General features: G+C 37.2%; 2 protein-coding genes across 15 annotated transcripts in view; one reads left to right on the top strand and one right to left on the bottom strand.

The window, feature by feature from the left end:
* Window positions 1-15,432, top strand: part of ACBD5 (acyl-CoA binding domain containing 5) — a gene marked incomplete at its 3' end in the record, with an annotated part of 38,186 nt that extends 22,754 nt beyond the window's left edge. For 6 of the 10 annotated variants that reach the window (XM_082385505.1, XM_082385502.1, XM_082385504.1 and 3 more), the window contains 4 exons: window positions 4,149-4,348; window positions 5,693-5,737; window positions 6,055-6,164; window positions 11,772-15,432. In XM_082385505.1, coding sequence (XP_082241631.1) covers window positions 4,149-4,348; window positions 5,693-5,737; window positions 6,055-6,164; window positions 11,772-11,784 — 368 coding nt within the window. Of the gene's footprint in view, window positions 1-4,148; window positions 4,349-5,692; window positions 5,738-6,054; window positions 6,169-11,771 lie in introns of those variants that run through there. The other 4 variants (XM_082385506.1, XM_082385498.1, XM_082385499.1 and 1 more) reach the window with 1 other exon arrangement.
* Window positions 1-22,332, bottom strand: part of MASTL (microtubule associated serine/threonine kinase like) — a 75,007-nt gene that overhangs the window by 16,628 nt on the left and 36,047 nt on the right. Inside the window, exon 12 of one of the 5 annotated variants that reach the window (XM_082385374.1) lies at window positions 7,906-10,448. The exons of 2 other annotated variants lie outside the window; for them this stretch is intronic. In XM_082385374.1, the coding sequence (XP_082241500.1) occupies window positions 10,441-10,448 (8 nt within the window). In that variant the 3' untranslated portion in view covers window positions 7,906-10,440. Of the gene's footprint in view, window positions 1-7,905; window positions 10,449-20,986; window positions 22,328-22,332 lie in introns of those variants that run through there. 2 more of the 5 variants (XM_082385381.1, XM_082385378.1) reach the window with 2 other exon arrangements.

Here is a 22,332-nt window from a genome sequence, read left to right as displayed (position 1 = left end):
ATAACTAAGGATAATGAGAACCTTACTAACATAATTAATTTGGTAAATCTAATTGATAGTTATCAACCTGTGTACCATGATACCTATGGAACCTGATAATTCTAGATGCTAAATTTTTCTTTGTTACCCTTATGACACCCAGGCAAGAAACTTTGGACTGTATTTCTTATTTATTGTCACCATTGTCTCCCCCTTTCTACATTTGGTCCATCAGATAAACCTGTAATTCATTCTCTCTAATGTCTTCCTTTCCAATTTGATAGCCAGGCCAAGCTTTTCATTTTTCACTGATTCAGAAACCTCTTAAGCTTGTATGACTGTTCTTATTTTCTAATTGAATACATACTCAAAGTGATCAGGATAATCTCTCTGTTTTTTTTTTTTACTAAGACACATTCTTCCTATTGAAGAATATACAGTGTTTTTTGTCTGTATATATGCCTATATATATATAGGTCTTCCTATAAAGCCTACACTCCTCACCTTCACATGGAACTTGATTCGACCTGTCCTTTGCTCTTCCTGACGTTATCATCCTCATGTTTTCATCACTCTCCTTTTTAGCATCTACCTCAAATAAGTAAAGAAAATCTTCCCACTCCCACCACCGGCTTGCCCCTTCCATGTCTATGTCTTTCCTATCATTTGGCATAGTCTTTTGTCTCTTCTTTGTTGATATTTGACTATCCCTTCATTCAAAATTCAACCTAAAGGAAAAAAACAGTGCTTTTGGGGAGTATTTCCTAATAATTCACATTTAACTTTAATTAGTGGAATACTATATTCTTTTAATATCCTTACACTTTTACACGCATTCCTTTTGTCAGGACTTTTATGTGTTCTGAATATAGGATAGGTTAATAAATCTTGATAGCATATTATAAAGCAGTAGGGAAAAAGCAGGCTCTGGGGACCCCTAGGGTAAGATAGTCAAGTGTATGATGGTCATAACATGTCCCGCCCTCAACCTAATTAAATGAATAAAAAAGAAGAAAATAATATCAAGGTATATGGCAACAGCAACTAGATAAGGGACTCATCCTCGTACCATAAACTTTGCAAAGTATCAGAGAGACAGGACAATTAGAAAGAAACTAGAATAGATAGGAAGTTCTGTTCTCTATAGAAACAGTGAGAATGAAGGTGAGTCAATGAAATTTTGAAAAAAACCTCTCAATTTAGTGGGAAGCAGACTGGAAGCCATAGTGGCTCGAGGGTGAGGACTCAGAGTATCCTTCTGGAACTCTTTTGGACACACAGCCAGAATGAGTGCAAGACTTGTTATTATTTTTCTCTTCCACCTCTGGTTGAGAAGGAGGCTGGAGAATGGGGCATAATCTGGTGGAACTAATCACCTCTTGTCACAGAGGCTTAAAAAAAAGAGAAGATACAGGGAGGATTGGGTAGCCTAGTGTCCAGTTCACCGAATTTCACATACCCTCCCATCTCCTTCCCCTGGGGACAAGCAGAACCACAGCCAGAGCTAGAAGAAACTGGGGTTTGCTTTCAGACATGACCTCCCTCTTCTAGTTCTGACCTTGAGGACACTGAGGGCGGCAGGGGGAGATAATTGCTCAGTGATAATTCTCTGTCACTGCCAAAGGCCATCTGGCCTCTTATATGGAGGAATGATCTGAAATATAAGGCCATCTGTCATTTGAATATATGTCATTGAATATATATATATATATCGCTGATCCAGGAAAAATCCCCAACACAGGGCATTTCACAATGTTCAAAGGAAGAGAATAGAAAACAATTCCCCCATTACCTCAGCCCCTACCTCTAGTCCCGCTCAGAAGAGCCTAATGTAGAAGCAACAGACACTAATGATATCAAGCCTACAAGGTCAGGTCTGGGGCGACATACCAGTAGGGCAATGTCAACGTGGCAGGAAACCCACTCTATTTAGGTAGATTGATAAAGTTGCCTGTGTCATAGATAAACAAGCTGACAAAAACTGACCTGGGAACTATGTAGAAATCCTACAGACAAGGAAAAAATAAAAAGGAGAGTGGAGAGGGGGAAAGGCGCTTAGGATGCAAACAAAAGATCTGTTTTGGAAGAATATATATGCCAGAAAACAGAACATTTTAGATAACCAGTATTCCTCACTCAATAAAAAAGAATATAAACACTTACAAATAGGAGATCGAAGCAGAGATGATAAGGCCTAAAAAAAGGAAATTGCATAGGTAGGGGGAAAATTGGAGGCATAAGTAATAGTTATATAACTTATAAATACATTAGAAACAGTAAAGAAGAGAATTGACATGGCAGAAATGCAAGTCATTCATTTATTCAAGAAAGGCAGCTTATACAGTTTGGGCAGAGGGCCCCTCTTTACAAGAAAAAATACAAATTTGTGAATATTTAGTTAAGAAAAAGGTCACAACGTATTACTAGAACCTTGGATTCAGGTTTCTTTCTTTAGGTAATTTAACAAAATTGTTTATATGAAACGCTTCCTGTTTAAAATCTGACTTTACCCACCTACAGCTCTCTACGGCTCCCAGAAATCACAGGGGCCCGTACAGGGGGATGGGCTGATACTCCTGTCTTTGTGAAGGCGGTTTGAACGCTGAGTATTACAAAGGATGTAGTAAAGTGAGCAGAGACAGCAGTAGTTCTCTGGCACCATCAGTACCCACTGATAGACCATCACAGAATATGTCAAGCTCTTAAGGATGCAGGAAAAAACTAAGCCTCAAATTCGACTTCGCACTTTTTTTTTTCTGTGTAAATTCCAGACTAATAGCTGAGTTCAGGAATGACCACTTCAAATTTTACTTCCTTTCGATACAAGAGTAGAGGTCTTCTTGAAGATGGCATTGAGCATTTCAGTGTACTCTTTGGGGTTTAACTTGGCAGATGGCTCCAATTCCATTTCTCTTACAGCCCCAAACACTGCTTGATGCAAGTTCAGTTTTGGGAATCCTGCTTCTGTAGGGTTCCATGATGCCAAAGGGCAATGAGGTAGACAATTTTCTGTTATTTAAAACAAAACTTACGTATTATATTAGCAAGCATGTAAAACTTGTGATATTCCATTTCTGCAAGGGTAAGGTAACATAGTAGTACCTTTTACACACTACAATATAAAACTGTTTCGGACGTCCCTGGTGGTCCAGTGGTTAGGACTCTGCGCTCCCAATACAGGGAGCACAGGGTCGATCCCTGTTTGGGGAACTAGGATCCTGCATGCCACATGGCGAGGCCAAACAAACAAACAAACAAAAAACTGTTTCAGCCTTTGTGAAAAATAACTTGGCAACACTCATTAAGAACCACGACAAAATTGTTATCCTTTCACCCAGGAATTCTTATTTGAATTTGTCTGACCTAAAGAAATCAACAGAAATTTGGACAAGAATTTATATACAAAGACATTCATTGCAATGTTATTTGTAATCGCAAAAATTTGGAGTCACCCTAACTATCTAAAAGTGCAAAATGATTGAGTAAATTATTTCATGGTCTTACTAGTGAATTCATATAGCTGTTTCAGTGTTTTTGGAATTGGAGTAAAATTTAATGATGCACGTAAATGTTCATAATATTTTTTAAAAGTAGGACACAAAATCACGTATAAGGGGTAATGCCAATTCTGTAAATATACGCGTAGAAAAAAGAACATATGGATAGACAACAAAATGTTAATAGTAGTGAGATTTCACTATAAGTTTAATGGAATTTATAAGAAAAACCATTTAAAAACCTTTTGGGAGGCTTACAGTGATCAAATAGGAAAACATGGCTATTTAGTGTAGCTTTTAATACTCCAAAGAAACAGCCTCATATTTTTTCAATCTTGTTACTGTATTAGTAAAGAATTTTTAAGAATGTACCCCAAATATGTGTATTATTTGTGTATTATATACATTGAGTCATGTACTAGTATATTAGGTACATTATAAAACCTTAGCAAAAAAAAAAATTAAGACTATAAATAGAAGTTTATACCTATGTCAACTTCTTTGATTTTAATAGTTTATTTTGTGTACTTCCTGATTGCTTCCACTCCACTTTGGAGATTTAGATCTCAAAGAAATAGAGGAAAAATGAAAAAAAAACCCACAAAAAACACCCCACCATTTCTACTTTTCTAAGAGTGATTAAAACTAACTTATTTTGCTCTCTTAAAATAGGGCACAGGATGCAACATTTGAGCGAAGGAAGCAAAGGTCGGCAAGTGGGAAGTGGAGGTGATGGGGAACGCTGGGGTTCAGACAGAGGGTCGAGGGGCAGCCTCAACGAGCAGATCGCTCTCGTGCTCATGCGCCTGCAGGAGGACATGCAGAATGTCCTTCAGAGACTCCACAAACTGGAGACACTGACAGCATCGCAGGTAGCCTTCCTCATTTGTCTTGTCTTCATCTGCTGTTGATCCCATCAAACAGTGTGTAATTGGAATCTGTGTTAATCTGATTTAAATGAACCATACAAATGATACCCAAAGCTTATTTTAGCAGTTAAGTAAGATAATATGTTTAGGGAACCAGGCTCAGATTATGTTTTATCAAGAGGTATATGGTGTGTTCCAATGAGAAGAATATTCAAATACACTGATTTGAATGTTTTGCTAAGAAAGAGACAAATTCTGGATCCACAAAATGCTAAACAGTAACAGTTTACAAAATGCTTTTTCTTGTTAAATGTGTGATTTTTTGGTGTGTGCATTTAATATCTGTCTTTCTTGCTAGACTATAAACACCGTGATTGTAGGGACTATATATATACTATTTTATTTACTGCTGCTAAAGGACAGAGCCTTGTTCCAAGGAGGGGGCATAATAAATATTTGCTGTTAGATTAAAAAAAAATCTGATTTACACACATCAATGGAGTTTAATGGTTTTTAAAAGGATCTACTTTTGAAAATATTATTTCAGAAAAGACTGACCCAAAAGCCAAATACCACTAAAAATAATTGGAATTTTTCAGCATTTAAAATTAGCAGTACCATGTTGGAGACAGGGAGAAGAACACGAGAAGAATAAGAAGTGTTGAACAGTGCCGTTTGTGGCACTAATAGAGACCACAGCTAATGTCCTAGGGTTCACCATAGAAGGGCTATCCTTTTGTAGTAAGCGTTGTCTTCTATCTTGATCTCTTTTTAAAATGCTGTGGAGGTAATACACTAACTTACCCATTCTTTACTGTAAATTAGTTTTAGGATCAAAACTTTCAAGCCGGAGGGAAATGTAGAGTTATGATTTGACCTCCACTATGGTTTGCTATAGCTTATCATGAATCTCCAAAACAGATATTTGGATATTGTTCACATAATCTTTACACTTTTACAGTTTTAATAATCAAGGCTATAGTTCTCAAATGTGTTTGTAAGTTGGTAGTTTATATGGAAATCAAGGAATTAATAAGAAATGTTGAGTAAGTAATTTAATAAGAATGTAAAAGAAGTAATGGTTCAGATTAATTTGAGGTTTTATTTGGATAATTTTATATTATTTGAACTATAAAATGTCAGAGATAATTATTTGGCTAGCAATTTTAGGGACTTTTAATTTGGTCACTGTGAGTTTTGGGATAATCAAAGCATAGTTAGCAGAAAAATCGAGAGTAATCCAATATTTCACCCTTTTTTAAAAAAAAAAAGATAGGAAATAGAAAAAATTACTGTATTTTTTTTTTCTTTTTGTCAAAGCTAAATCAGTTTCATTTGTGTTGATAGGCAAAATCATCAGCATTACAGACTGGTAATCAGCCCCCTTCACCGGTAAGAAATTCTTATCTTAAATCTAAGTGCCAGGGTTTCAAATAAGTTACAGTAAATTTAGATTATATGATGTCCTTAAAGTATTCCAAATGAAATCTACCCTTTAGAACTTTGAAGTTTAAAATATATTTGTTTTGTACTAAGTCTGAAGTACTTCTGAAAGTCTACTTACTGAATTACACTCTAAAATTATCTCCCTCCCTTTAGCAGGAGTGAGATCTATTATTAGTTATATAGTTTCAAAATTATGGTGTGTTTTTTAAATTTATATATGCAATATGTAATAGATTGGTGACCAGCTTATTTTATTTTCTCAGAGACCATCTTGGTGGCCCTTCGAGATGTCTCCTGGTGCATTAATCTTTGCTATCATATGGCCTTTTATTGCCCAGTGGTTGGTGCATTTATATTACCAAAGAAGGAGAAGGTAATACGATAGTTTTATAATTCAAAGTGGTATGTAAACTCTTATAATCTACAGCAGACAGAGCTTTCAGCAGCAGTTAGGGAGATAGGTCCATTTTATAGATAGATTGTCATACTGAGCATTCTGTACTGATCATGAGACTGAAACTACCTTGGAAATGATATCTAGTGGGTTTTTAGATACTTGTTAGATTAAAATTTTTTCACTTGAGAGCATCTGATGCATTTGTACACCTTTGGTTTATGCAACAGCAAGAAAATGATTACAGGCTTAAGTTTTATGTCTTATGAAGAAACAGTGTTCTCAAAGTATGATTTTTTGGGGGGGCCCTTTGCTAACATTAAAGGACAACAGATAAGAAAACTAATAATGCCTGCGTGCTCTCTATACCTTAGAAATATAGACATTGGCATTTCAGAAAATGTTCATCCTGGTGGTTGACTAGAAATAGGGCTTATTCTAATTTGAGGGCCATAATTCCAGTTTGGATGCCAGGAAATAACTCAGATAAGTCTGAGAATAATAGGTTCGAGTCCTTGCAAGTGCTCTGAGATTGTCTAGATGAGGAATAACCTGAGGCCAAAACTCTTGGGTTCAAGAAAATTGTTAAAAGCATTTTTTTGGACACTATGTAAACTGAATTACTTTCCCTGGATGGGCAGATGGACAAATATTTGTCATTCGTGGCCTCACCGATTATGTTTCTGGTGTTTCATCACCATTTCCCATTAAGTCACAACAGATGGGGAAAAGAGATAGGGTATTTGGTGGTAAGATTTTAAGTGCTCTCTTACATATGTGCAGTAGAAACACATTTTAAAAAAATCTACAAGTTTAAATAATTATAGGTCTGTTGTTCCTCTGCCAAAGAACCCACGTTTCTAATTACTGCACGTGATAACAAAAGCAAAAACCATTTACCCTTCTCCTACGTCAAAGGGCTAAGCAGCACACTAGTCTAAGTGCTCCAGTGAGAATGCTTCATAGTAGAGAAACGGAAATGCATGTGGCCTTGGGTGACTTGGTTTAGTCTTCCTTGTTCTCTGCTTATGTTAAGACCGTTTGATTTATGTTCATAAATGAACTCAGTACGTTTTCTGGTACATTAATGTTCTTGGAATATACTTGCTCACTTAAAAAACTTTTGTGGGATTTCAGAAGCCTAAGTTGCCTTCTCAGTATCATTTACCCCCTTTCTAAGCCATCTGTGTATGTGTCATTTCAGCTGTTAAGATACAGACCTTGGGACTATATCTATAGATACAGACTATAGACCGTGGCCCAGTGGTTAAGAATCCGCGCATCCACTGTAGGGGGTGTGGGGTCAGTCCCTGGTTGGGGAACTAAGATCCTGCATGCTGCATGACATGGCCAAAAAAGGGGGAAAAAAAGATATAGACCTTAATTTAAATCCTTTCTTTTCTTTTTTCACACATTTTGTGTTTCTCCTGTGATGGTTGGGTGCTATACAGTGTTTTAAATCCTAATATCCCTGATAATAGGAGGAAAAAAGAACCAAACCTTTTTTCAATATGTGGTTATACTGGATTTAAGCAGCTGGCAACAGTGGTGCTAACGGGAGGTGTTTACATGTTTTGCAATGCATTTCAAAGTTCTTTTTCATGTTTTCCTTTGTAGAAAGTTGGGGATTGGAGAATAGAGAAATTCAACACACGACAAAAAAAGCTAAAGTTTACTTTGATTAATTTATTTCATGCTTAAGGTTGAAGCAGCTTGTCACTTTATTAAAGACTGAAAAAACAAAGTGTACTTTGCTTCAGCAGTCATGGAAAATTGAAGTTTTTCTAAAATTATTTTTTTTTTAATGTTCCTTACTTGTAAAAGTATATGCCATTTCTCCTAAGTATTCCTTTCAGTTGTTGACAGATGTCTCTGAATGGAGAAACTTTTCTCTGTTCCTAATTTTCTACTTTGTTATTATTGAATCTTTATCCAGTTTTCCAATGTATGTTAGGTATTTAATCCTTCAAAGTTGTAAATTATTAGTGCTCTGCAACTGCATTTTGATGAGACATAGTGTTTTTATGTATTGTTTACTTATATATGTAAGGAGTCAGCTGGGGTTGGCGATGGAAATAAGCTTTGGCTTGAGGGGATTTAGGCATCTTTTAATCTGGCAGTGTTTAACAGGTTTTAATCTGACAGTTATAGGAAAGAAGACTAGAGAACATTGTGCATGGTTTAGAGAAGACAGGTCTGTGTTAGAGATGAAGAGAAAGATCTAGAAATCCTCTTAGGATGGGAAAAGTGTGGCCAGGAGAGGGTGTGCCCTACTTATAACAGGGCCCACCCTGTACCTCATCCTCTAGCACAGTATCTGGCATGTATTAGGCTTTCAATAAATATGTGCTGAATACATGGCTGAAGGCCCACTCTTGGCAGGATGGCAGCTGAAGTACCATGTGACATGGAGAAGCTTTGATGTTATTTAACATCTGGATGCAAACACACACTGAGATAATCCTATACACATGTAAAATAAGTGGTTATCTATTTGCGGTAAGCTTTAAAAAAAATTTTTTTTTTACATGAAAAGTAATACTTAAGGTCCACTGCTTGATTCTTTTTTCCCCAGTATAGAAGAATATGAATTTTTTTATAGTTGATTTACAATGTTAATTTCTGCTATACAGCAAAGTGATTCAGTTATACATATATATACATTCTTTTTTTTTCATATTCTTTTCCATTATGGTTTATCATAGGATATTGAATATAGTTCTCTGTGCTATACATAGGACCTTGTTGTTTTTCCATTCTATATATAATAGCTTACATCAGAAAAATATAAATTTAAAAGTAAAAGAGATCTCATATCACTCTGCAGGGGATCTGAAAAACATTCTTTCTGTATGTGTTATGAAGAGTATCATCTGCAGACCTGTTCAAAATTAGGCCCTGAACAGCCTCCTATGGTACTACCTCCCCTCAGTTACCTAACCTGGTCATTCTGTTATTAAAATTATCCATGAGTTAAATACTGAAAGCAGGACAGTTTTTTTGTTTTTTGTTTTTGGCCGCAGGGCTGCAGCTCGCAGGATCTTAGTTCCCCAACCAGGGATCGAACCTGGGCCTACGGTGGTGAAAGCACCGAGTCCTAACCACTGGACCGCCAGGGAATTCCCTGAAAGCAGACCTTTTAAGTCCACAAGACTATTCTTAATCTATTACACAAAGACCTCACTTCTCAGATACTGCATGTTTTACAAACTGAAGGTTTGTGGCAACCCCGTCACAAGGCTGTCAGTACCGCTTTCCCAACAGCATTCACTCACTTCATGTCTCTGTGTCATATTTTGGTAATTCTTGAAATATCTCAGACTTTTTCATTATTATTATATCTGTTACGGTGCTCTGTGATTAGTGATCTTTGATGTTGCTACTATGACTTGCCAAAGGCTCAGATGATGGTTAGCATTGTTTAGCAATAAAACATTTAAAAAAAAATTTTTTTAAAGGGAACTTTATTTTTATTTATCTATTTTTTGGCTGCGTTGGGTCTTCGTTGCTGCGCAGGCTTTCTTTAGCTGCGGCGAGAGGGGGGCTACTCTTTGTTACGGTGCACGGGCTTCTCACTGCAGTGGCTTCTCTTGTTGCAGAGCACGGACTCTAGGCGTGCGGTCTTCAGTAGTGGTGGCACGTGGGCTCAGTAGTTGTGGCTTGCGGGCTCTAGAGCGCAGGCTCAGTGGTTGTGGCACACGGGCTTAGTTGCTCCTAGGCATGTGGGATCTTCCCGGACCAGGGCTCAAACCCATGTCCCGTGCACTGGCAGGCGGATTCTTAACCACTGCACTACCAGGGAAGCCCAATAAAGCATTTTTAAATTAAGGTATGTACAGTTTTTTAAGACATAATGCTATTGCCACTTAATAGACTACAGTAGAGTGTAAACTGTTATATGCACTGGCAAACCAGAAAATTTGTGTGACTCACTTGATTGCGATATTAGCTTTATTGCAATGCTCTGGAGCCGAACCTGCATGATCTTCAAGGTCTGCCTGTAATTTGAAAGAAAGGATGTTTCTAACCACTTTCCTTTATCAGTCTGTCCAGGTTCATAAATGTGCTGGTAGGTGGTTTCCTTAGAGACAATGAGCTTTCAGTTTTTATTTAATAAAAACTGGATAGGGTGGGACAGGTCTCAGGAGAAACATTCTTCAGATGGAGACTGGGGAAGGTGATACTGGACCAAAAATTCAGGCCCAGGCTTCTGAGGCAGGGAAAGAATCTCAGCAATCCAGGCAGAGCAGAGAGTTCAGTGGGCTGGGGAAAGGCAAAATGTTATTCCTGTTTCCTTATCTGTTGTTTTCTGTAACTTTTCTTCTCTTATCACACTATACCCTACATTGTACAAGTTAATTTTTTATAAAAGGAGAGAAAGAGCTCACTAAATGCCTGGAAAACATCCCAAAATTCCAAAGATAGTGATAGTGACTTATGTCTCTTCTATTTCCCTATTACAGTTGAAGATTGGGGGGTTCATAGACCAAGTTGTGTGTTTTTTGGTAAATCTACAGATTTGGTAAATCTTGTATAGCAATCTGCATCACGTGGGTTCTTAGTAAGTGTTGCTAACTGTTCAGGCATCTCCCAACTAGCATTTCTGCTAAAGTCTCACTCACACAGTCTTTACAACCACCCACGATTCTCTTCCTCCAGGGGCCTTTTTTCTTCATGCCAGAGTAATCTCCTCCTATTATGTGAAAATCCATCTGATTATTTAAAATGTCACTCCTGCCAAGGTGTACATAAGATTTCTGCAGAGGATAAGGAGTGGTCTGATTATTTAAAAGATCATTCCTGCCAAGGGGGTTGCATAAGAGCGTTTCTACGGAGGAGAGGAATAAACTTGTAATGAGAGAGTTTCAGGCATTTTGGCATCTGGAATGCTGAGGGGAGTATAGAGATTTTACAGCTGTGGGTCCTTTCCCAGAACTCAGATCACACGCGATTGTTGTGCTCACAAGCCCATTCTTCTCTGGTAGCTCACTCTGCTATCAGTAAAACCATCACATTATACACATCTGAGTTGTTGGTTTATATGTCCCTCCCATCCCCATCCCATCAACTAAACTGAGAGCTTTTTTGAGGGCTAAGAGCCTGCCTCAGAGATGTCTGAATCCCCAGTACCTGGCACAGTGCCTGGAAAGTAACAGATACATAATATGTGTTGATTAAATGAACAGTCCAGGTTGTGTATCTGTCAACCTTTTGTTGTTTTATGAAGCTTTTTTGTTTCAAAACTTTCCATTTTGATAAAATTATGAAATAATTTGCAAAAATCTGAACTGTGGAATAGCCAACTAGAAAAAGATGAGAATCGAGAAGCTATGAGAGGAGGAATGTACATTTAAATCGTTTGTTAGAAACTACTTGGTAATGTCATCACTTGCAGTTGGATCTTTCCTATTGAGCTCTAAGTGACATGAAGTAACTTCATAAGGATCATTTGTAATTTTATGGTCTTATTTTGAATTTGAATATTATTATTATGTTACCATCAGCGAATTCTTTGGTGTGGATGTGTTTCATATTCAGGTTGCATTTATACTCATAGGACATTGTTTTTTTCCTTTCTTTTCAAAGAAAATTGAACTGAAGAAAATATTTTACTGAAGAAGACTACTGGGCCTGGATGACCTCAGGATGAAATGGATTGTGGAGCTCACATGAAACTCCTAGTTTGTGATGATTACATTTCTTTTTGTTGTCCAGTAGTTTGGTTTGTGTACATATATACATATATATATTTTGCACTACACAAATGATAACATTTTAAGGACTAATATTGCTGATACTTGAATAATCAATCTCAACTAGGTTATAAGTAACAGACTTAGATTTACCCTACCCTTGAACTTGAAGGACATTAAATTATTAATTATTGTTTGGTAACATGTTTACCTGATTATCTCCCATAGAGAAATATAAGCTGCTTTTCCAAGGTAAAGTTGTGATAATAAGAACAGATTTATAACTGGGTATTTTTAATTTTCTAAATTAAATGAGAAAGTATGCAAACCAGGAGTGAATTTCAAATGAGATGAAATCGACTTTCTTTCTTAGTCACTGAACCACCATGCGATTCAGTAGAAGAAAACGACTGGAAGAATCTTCTCCACGTCCACTTTGTGGGCTGCCCATAATCTTCCTTGGGCATGCACAGCTCTAACTTTAGTGTTCAGGCATCATTATGACAAAGTAGAGCCCTATGTACTAGGCTTTGTTTTTACAAATGATTCACAGAATAGACATAACCTGCTAATGGAAATGATGAAGAATGGGCTTAATGTGTTCTGAACCTGCAGATCATTAATAAGATTTGTATTCAATCATATCCATGGATTCCTTTGTAATAATTTTCCTTTAACTGAGGACATCTTGTTTCTGCTTCATAGGGTGCTTTGAAATATAAAATGAAAACTTATTTATACTGTTTTTACAAAGGTCAAAGAGGAAACACATGAAAATCACTTTTCTGCAACTGGTAAACCACACAGACTGGACTCTTAACCTCTTAGTGCCTCAGTTTTTCCTTCGGGGTATAATATTGGAGATACACCTATTTCACAAGGGGTATTGGAGAGATCTGCAAGCTAGCAGGCCATATGCTTCCATGTGAATAAGACATACCCAACTAATGTAAATTTGTGTCTCTCCTCTACCTCCCACATTTAGACTAAGAAGAAGACTGTAATTTAGATCCTTGAAGGCTCTGTTTGGAATTATCCTTCCTGCATACCTTTTAAAACCCCCTGCTCATGTAGATGTACCTTATGCTTTAAAGATTTCTCTGATACAAAGGTTTAGTATCAAATAATTTTTAAAATTCTTGGTATGTGTGATGTTGGGTTTAGCATCATGTGTTCAGAGTGTTCTCAATAAGAGAGAAAGTAATCCATCCCTAGTCTAGAGGGTGGTTCTTTGTTTATCTGAAGAAAAAAGTATAAGAATACAATTTGCTTTTCTGAAGACTCTTTTTTTCCTTATTTTTTTTCTTACATGTAACTTGATGTTTTTTATTTTTTAATCCCATCTTGATTAAAATGTATCTGTCTAAAGAGATCTACTAATATTTGCTTTTTAAAAGCTGTCCTCTATTTATTTAGGGAAAAAAATGAAGCCAGTAACTGAATTATATGTAAAAATAAAATTTAGACCTGTGGGTCGGGAGTTATTTTAAAAAATTAGCTATCAATCTGGTATCAGAAAATGGTGGCTTTTCTCTTAGTATATAAATAAATAAGATGCAAAGTAAGAATGTAAGCAGTTGTGATTCGTTACAAGCAGTTGGAGGTAACTAACTCCTAGGGATAACCATTTGTATCCTATTCCAAAGTCTTATTTTATAGTTTGAAAAGCACTTTGCACACAGTTCTTGTATATACAAGTAAAGACGTAATTATAGGATGTAGTGTTATTGCTTTGTTTAACAAGAACCTCATTTAAAATTGACAGCTATGGTATTTTTTTAATGATCTACTTCTTTTCTGTTTCTTTATTGTAAAATTAAGTTAAAAATAAAAAGTTAATGAAAAATGTTATGGTTTTTATTCCTTGTTACTGTTAGAAGTGCATTGATTATATAAGGATTAAATGAGAATAAATAGTAGGGGTTCATAGGAAGTAATTGTGCCTCATTCAAAATAAAGCCATGCTATTACATGTAATTTTATAAAAATCAGAAAGAGGCTGAAGTTGAACTCATTTAGTCATTTGGCTGAAAATGTTACTGATCGTGTCAAAATCTTAGTTTCAATTCTTATTCCAACTAGGTAGCTTCCCATAGCCACTCAGTGTGGCCTTAGTCAGCCATGTTAAATACATACAGCTTGGTCTTAGGTAGAAAATGGTGAGAAGGTTTTATGTTTTTAATACAAATGTATAACTTGTAAGTTCTCCAGATAGTGATAAAAGTGATGTTAGCTATTTGTAACATTAAGATACCAGTGTTCTGGGGCCAGGAACTAACTGCAGTGGCTTGAGTTTTTTTCCCTCATATACAAGGAGTCCAGAGGTAGGAAGTCCAGGGCTGGAAAGGTGCTTCCACAGTGTCCTTAGGGACACAGGTTCCTTCTGTCTTTCTGTTCTGTCATCTTTAGGGTGTGGGCCTTGTCTTCATGTTCGCTAAATGGCTGCTGTACATCTCGGTCCAATGTCTACATTACAGGTAGGCAAAGATCCTTATCTGATCAGGAAACAGTAACTTTCCTGGAAGTCTCACACAGGATACTCCTCCATCTACTTGGCTAGAACTGGGTCTCATAATTATATCTTTGTCTATAAGAATATTATTTAAAGAATAAAATTGTTCCAGTTTATATAGATATAATTTTACAAATTTAATTTTGCCCATACACAGGAAATGCCATGTCTTTTGGCCTTTAATACACTTAACTGAGTTCTCTTCTTTCTCTATTTGTTTTTCTTTTCTGCTTCTCAACCCTTGTTTTCCCACTGACCTTCTCTCTCTCCATTAATCCTCCTTCCCAATGGAACCACTTTTTCAAGCTGAAAAACGGTAAGTGTTCTTTTCCTTTTTCAAAAGAAACAACTAAAAGAACTTTTAAATACGTACATAATACAGGTGAGGTGTAGCCATTGTTATTTTTTCTGCCCAGCACCTGTCCCTCCTCCTCCTGATAACAGCATCACTCTCCTTGCCCTTCCCCGTGGTAGAGAGCTCCTCTTCCTCCACTGTAATCCTGCCCCACCCCCCGAGCCACAGTAATGGGCATGTGACTCAGACCTGGCCAGTGTCTATCTCATTCTCCTCCTGACCACAGTGACAGTCCTAGGGAGGGGTGTATGACCATCAGTGAAGCAGTCAGAGTTATTCTCTGGATTTATTTCAGGAAACTAGAGGAGAGAGCATTTTGCCTTTTCACAGAATGTTACATAGTTGGGATCATACAGTATGTAGCCCTTTCAGAATGGCTTCTTTCACTTTGCAATATACATTTATGGTTCCTCCATGTAATTTCATGTCTTCATAGCTCACTTCTTTTTATGTTTTTATGGCTGTGTGTCAATAAAGTTTTATTTACAAAACAAGTAGGGGGCCGTATTTGTCCCGTGGGCTGTAGTTTGCTGACTTCTGATTTAGGTAATTCATTTCTTTTTAGCACTGATTAATATATCATTGTCTGGATGTACTAGAGTTTATTTATCCATTCACCTATTGAAGGACATCTTGGTTGCTTCCAAATTTTAGTAATGATGAATAAAGCTGCTGTCAACATCTGTGCATAGGTTTTTGTGTGGTCGTAAGTTTTCAACTCATTTGGGTAAATACTAAAGAGCTGATTGCTGGATTGCATGGTAAAGTTACATTTAGTTTTGTAAATAAACCACCAAACTGTCTTCCAAAGTGGCTGTACCATTTTGCATTCCCACCAGTAATGAATAAGAGTTCCTGTTGCTCCACATCTTTGCCAGCATTTGGTATTGTCGGTGTTTTGGGTTTTAGCCATTCTGATAGGTGTGTAGTGGTATCTCACTGTTGTTGTTCTCTTTCTCCTTGAATTACAGGCTGTAAGGTTATTACCAGGGAGATCCTGGGGCTGCATATCCTGCCACTTGGAGGAGCCTTAGATAATAAGGCCAACATCTAGACCTAGGAACTTAGACAAGAGTCAGAAACAGTGAGTTCAAGTCCTTTAATCCAGTTAATTCTGAAAACACTACCCCTATGTTTATACAGTTTGTTTACATGGGTTAATAAATTTGCCTTCTTACTTAAGGCAGTTTAAGGTAGGTTTCTGACACTTGGAACCAGAGTCCTGACTAGTATAGAAAATACGTGATTGTCAGGACTGACTGTAGGCTCTGAAGCCAGACTGTCTAGGTTCAAATTCTCTGCAATCATGGGAAGTCCCTTACCTTATGTTTCAGTTTTCATATGTATACAATGTGGGTAAAAATACCTCATACAGTTAATATATGTATAAAATATGTAGAACAGTGTTCAGGATACAGTAAGTACTTTGTAACTGATAGCTACTGTGATGGTAATAATAATGACTGGGGTTATTATTTCACTATCAGTACATAAGAATCCAAATCCCTTTTGCAGAGGTAGACACTGGAAATGTTGGTGCAAATGTACCAAAAAAAAAATTTTTTTTAACAAGAGCTAGTTTCTTCCATTTATGCTCTGGATACTATTCCTTTCCTTAAAAACTTTGCCATTTTTTTCTGCCCCAGAGGCAACTACTTTCAGCACTTTTGGGTGATTGTTTTGTACTTACCTCCAAGGTTCTAAACAATATGTTTGAACTGCTACTTTATTATTATTTTTTAAACATCTTTATTGGAGTATAATTGCTTTACAATTATAAATTACAGTGTTGTGTTAGTTTCTGCTGTATAGCAAAGTGAATCAGCTATATGTATATGTATATCCCCATATCCCCTCCCTCTTGCATCTCCCTCCCACCCTCCTTATCCCAACCCTCTAGGTGGTTGCAGAGCACCAACCTGATCTCCCTGTGCTATGCAGCTGCTTCCCACTAGCTATTTTACATTTGGTAGTATATATATGTCAGTGCTACTCTCTCAATTTATCCCAGCTTACCCTTCCCCCTCCCCGTGTCAAGTCCATTCTCTACATCTGCATCTTTATTCCTGTCCTGCCCCTAGGTTCATCAGAACGATTTTTTTGTTTTTAGATTCCATTTATATGTGTTAGCATATGGTATTTGTTTTTCTCTTTCTGACTTACTTCACTCTGTATGACAGACTCTAGGTCCATCCACCTCACTACAAATAACTCAATTTCCTTTCTTTTTATGGCTGAGTAATATTCCATTGTATATATGTGCCACATCTTCTTTATCCATTCATCTGTCAATGGACACTTAGGTTGCTTCCATGTCCTGGCTATTGTAAATAGTAATGCAGTGAACATTGTGGTACATGACTCTTTTTGAATTATGGTTTTCTCAGGGTATATGCCCAGTAGTGGGATTGCTGGGTCGTATGGTAGTTCTATTTTTAGTTTTTTAAGGAACCTGCATACTGTTCTCCATAGTGGCTGTATCACTTTACTTTCCCACCAACAGTGCAAGAGGGTTCCCTTTTCTCCACACCCTCTCCAGCATATATTGTTTGTAGATTTTTTGATGATGGCCATTCTGACTGGTGTGAGGTGATACCTCATCGTAGTTTTGATTTGCATTTCTCTAATGATTAGTGATGTTGAGCATCCTTTCATGTGTTTGTTGGCAGTCTGTATATCTTCTTTGGAGAAATGTTTATTTAGGTCTTCGGCCCATTTTTGGATTGGGTTGTTTGTTTTTTTGATATTGAGCTGCATGAGCTGCTTGTATATTTTGGAGATTAATCCTTTGTCAGTTGCTTAATTTACAAATATTTTCTCCCATTCTGAGGGTTGTCTTTTTGTCTTGTTTATGGTTTCCTTTGCTGTGCAAAAGCTTTTAGTTTCATTAGGTCCCACTTGTTTATTTTTGTTTTTATTTCCATTTCTCTAGGAGGTGGGTCAAAAAGGATCTTGCTGTGATTTATGTCATAGAGTGTTCTGCCTGTTTTCCTCTAAGAGTTTTAGAGTGTCTGGGCTTACATTTCGTTCTTTAATCCATTTTGAGTTTATTTTTGTGTATGGTGTTAGGGAGTGTTCTAATTTCATATTTTTACATGTAGCTGTCCAGTTTTCCCAGTACCACTTATTGAAGAGGCTGCCTTTTCTCCATTGTGTGTTCTTGCCTTGTTTATCAAAGATAAGGTGACCATATGTGTGTGGGTTTATCTCTGGGCTTTCTATCCTGTACCATTGATCTATATTTCTGTTTTTGTTCCAGTACCATACTGTCTTGATTACTGTAGCTTTGTAGTGTAGTCTGAAGTCAGGGAGCCTGATTCCTCCAGGTCTGTTTTTCTTTCTCAAGATGGCTTTGGCTATTCAGGGTCTTTTGTGTTTCCATACAAATTGTGCAGTCTTTTTGTTCTAGTTCTGTGAAAAATGCCATTGGTAGTTTGATAGGGATTGCATTGAATTTGTAGATTGCTTTGGGTAGTATAGTCATTTTCACAATGTTGATTCTTCCAATCCAAGAACATAGTATATCTCTCCATCTGTTTGTATCATCTTTAATTTCTTTCATCAGTGTCTTATAGTTTTCTGCATACAGGTCTTTTGTCTCCTTAGGTAGGTTTATTCCTAGGTATTTTATTCTTTTTGTTGCACTGGTAAATGGGAGTGTTTCCTTCATTTCTCTTTCAGATTTTTCATCATTAGTGTATAGGAATGCAAGAGATTTCTGTGCATTAATTTTGTATCCTGCTACTACCAAATTCATTCATTAGCTCTAGTTTTCTGGTAGCATCTTTAGGATTCTCTGTGTATAGTATGTTGTCTGCAAACAGTGACAGCTTTACTTCTTGTTTTCCGATTTGGATTCCTTTTATTACTTTTTCTTCTCTGATTGCTGTGGCTAAAACTTCCAAAACTATGTTGAATAACAGTGGTGAGAGTGGGCAACCTTGTCTTCTTCCTGACCTTAGAGGAAATGGTTTCAGTTTTTCACCATTGAGATCGATGTTGGCTGTGGGTTTGTCATATATGCCCTTTATTATGTTGGGGTAGGTTCCCTCTATGCCTACTTTCTGGAGAGTTTTTATCATAAATGGGTGTTGAATTCTGTCAAAAGCTTTTTCTGCATCTATTGAGATGATCATATGGTTTTTATCCTTCAGTTTGTTAATATGGTGTATCACATTGACTGATTTGCATATATTGAAGAAATCTTGCATTCCTGGGATAAACCCCACTTAATCATAGTGTATGATCCTTTTAATGTGCTGTTGGATTCTGTTTGCTTGTATTGTATTTTGTTGAGGATTTTTGCATCTACGTTCATCAGTGATATTGGCCTGTAGTTTTCTTTCTTTGTGACATCTTTGTCTGGTTTTGGTATCAGGGTGATGGTGGCCTCATAGAATGAGTTTGGGAGTGTTCCTCTCTGCTATATTTTGGAAGAGTTTGAGAAGGATAGGTGTTAGCTCTTCTCTAAATGTTTGATAGAATTTGCCTGTGACGCCATCTGGTCCTGGGCTTTTGTTTGTTGGAAGATTTTTAATTTAATTTTATTTATTTATTTTTGGCTGTGTTGGGTCTTGTTTCTGTGCGAGGGCTTTCTCCAGTTGCGGCAAGCGGGGGCCACTCCTCATCACGGTGCACGGGCCTCTCACTATCGCGGCCTCTCCTGTTGCGGAGCACAGGCTCCAGACGCGCAGGCTCAGTAGTTGTGGCTCACGGGCCCAGCCGCTCCGCGGCATGCGGGATCCTCCCAGACCAGGGCTCGAACCCGTGTCCCCTGCATTGGCAGGCAGACCCTCAACCACTACGCCACCAGGGAAGCCCAAGTTGGAAGATTTTTAATCACAGTTTCAATTTCAGTGCTTGTGATTGGTCTGTTTACATTTTCTGTTTCTTCCTGGTTCAGTCTCAGAAGGTTGTGCTTTTCTAAGCATTTGTCCATTTCTTCCAGGTTGTCCATTTTATTGGCATATAGTTGCTTGTAGTAATCTCTCATGATCCTTTGTATTTCTTTTTCATTTCTAATTTTGTTGATTTGAGCCTTCTCCCTTTTTTTCTTGATGAGTCTGGCTAATGGTTTATCAATTTTGTTTATCTTCTCAGGGAACCAGCTTTTAGTTTTATTGATCTTTGCTACTGTCTCCTTCATTTCTTTTTCATTTATTTATGATCTGATCTTTATGATTTCTTTCCTTCTGCTAACTTTGGTTTTTTTTTTGTTCTTTCTCTAATTGCTTTAGATGTAAGGTTAGGTTGTTTATTTGAGATGTTTCTTGTTTCTTGAGGTAGGATTGTATTGCTATAAACTTCCCTCTTAGAACTGCTTTTGCTGCATCCCATAGGTTTTGGGTCGTCGTGTTTTCATTGTCATTTGTTTCTAGGTATTTTTTGATTTCCTCTTTGATTTCTTCAGTGATGTCTTGGTTATTTAGTAGCATATTGTTTAGCCTCCATGTGTTTGTATTTTTTACAGTTTTTTTCCTATAATTGATATCTAGTCTCATAGCATTGTGGTCGGAAAAGATACTTGATCCGATTTCAATTTTCTTAAATTTACCAAGGCTTGATTTGTGACCCAAGATATGGTCTATCCTGGAGAATGTTCCATGAGCACTTGAGAAGAAAGTGTATTCTGTTGTTTTTGGATGGAATGTCCTATAAATATCAATTAAGTCCATCTTGTTTAATGTGTCATGTAAAGCTTGTGTTTCCTTATTTATTTTCATTTTGGATGATCTGTCCATTGGTGAAAATGGGGTGTTAAAGTCCCCTACTATGATTGTTACTGTCAATTTCCCCTTTTATGGCTATTAGCATTTGCCTTATGTATCGAGGTGCTCCTATGTTGGGTGCATAAATATTTAAAATTGTTATATCTTCTTCTTGGATTGATCCCTTGACCATTATGTAGTGTCCTTCTTTGTCTCTTGAATAGTCTTTATTTTATAGTCTATTTTGTCTGATATGAGAATTGCTACTCCAGCTTTCTTTTGATTTCCATTAGCATGGAATATCTTTTTCCATCTCCTCACTTTCAGTCTGTATGTGTCCCTATGTCTGAAGCGGGTCTCTTGTAGACAGCATATGTACGGGTCTTGTTTTTGTATCCATTCAGCCAGTCTATGTCTTTTGGTTGGAGCATTTAATCCATTACGTTTAAGGTAATTTAAGGTAATTATCGATATGTAAGGTATGTATCGATATGTACCATTTCCTTAATTGTTTTGGGTTTGTTTTTGTAGGTGTTTTCCTTCTCCTGTGTTTCCTGCCTAGAGAAGTTCCTTTAGCATTTGTTGTAAAGCTGGTTTGGTGGTGCTGAATTCTCTTAACTTTTGCTTATCTGTAAAGGTTTAAATTTCTCCATCAAATCTGAATGAGATCCTTGCTGGGTTGAGTAATTTTGGTTGTAGGTTTTTCCCTTTCATCACTTTAAATATGTCCTGCCACTGCCTTCTGGCTTGCAGAGTTTCTGCTGAAAGATCAGCTTTTAACCTTATGGGGATTCCCTCGTATGTTATTTGTTGCTTTTCCCTTACTGCTTTTAATATTTTTTCTTTGTATTTAATTTTTGATAGTTTGATTAATATGTGTCTCGGCATGTTTCTCTTTGGGTTTATCCTGTATGGTACTCTCTGTGCTTCCTGGACTTGATTGACTATTTCCTTTCCCATGTTAGGGTAGTTTTCAACTCTAATCTCTTCAAATATTTTCTCGGTCCCTTTCTTTTTCTCTTATTCTTCTGGGACCCCTATAATTAGAATATTGGTGCATTTAATGTTGTCCCAGAGGTCTCTGAGACTGTCCTCAATTATTTTCATTCTTTTTTCTTTATTCTGCTCCCCAGCAGTTATTTCCACCATTTTATCTTCCAGCTCACTTATCCGTTCTTCTGTCTCAGTTATTGTGTTATTGAGTCCTTCTAGGGTATTTTTAATTTCAGTAATTATGTTGTTCGTCATTGTTTGTTTGCTTTTTTGAACTGCTGCTTTTTGATACTTCTGTTTTGGGAATTATCTATTTATTTCCCTCTACTGAAAAAAAATTTTTTTAATTCATTTATTTACTTATTTATTTGGTTGCGTCGGGTCTTAGTTGCAGTAGGTGGGTGGGCTCCTTAGTTGCAGCTCACCAGCTTCTTAGTTGCAGCACATGGGCTCCTTAGTTGCAGCAGGCAAGCTCCTTAGTTGTGGCTCTCTGGGTCCTGAATTGTGGCATGCAAACTCTTAGTTGTGGCATGCATGTGGGATCCAGTTCCCAGACCAGGGATCAAACCTGAGCCCCCTGCATTGGGAATGCAGATTCTTAACCACTGTGCCACCGCCACCAGGGAAGTGCCCCCTCTACTGAAAATTGAAGATTTCATTCTTTTTCCTTCCTTTGCAGTCACAGCTCATGTGTAAACAGTTTACTGTTTCAGTTTGTTACTAAAGGATATGGTAAAGGATACAGGTGGATGTGTAGATGGAAGAGATGCATAGGGCAAGGTATGCAGGAAGGGGTGTGGAGCTTCCATGCCCTCTCTGGGGGGCATCATTCTCCCAGCACCTTCATGTGTTCACCAACTAGAAGCTCTCCAAACCCTGTACTTTG

This window comes from Balaenoptera borealis (genome assembly GCF_965194805.1).
Source record: "Balaenoptera borealis genome assembly, chromosome: 3".
NCBI lineage: Eukaryota > Metazoa > Chordata > Mammalia > Artiodactyla > Balaenopteridae > Balaenoptera > Balaenoptera borealis.
Note: the sequence above shows the minus strand (reverse complement) of the source record. Positions and strands in the feature narration are given on the sequence as shown.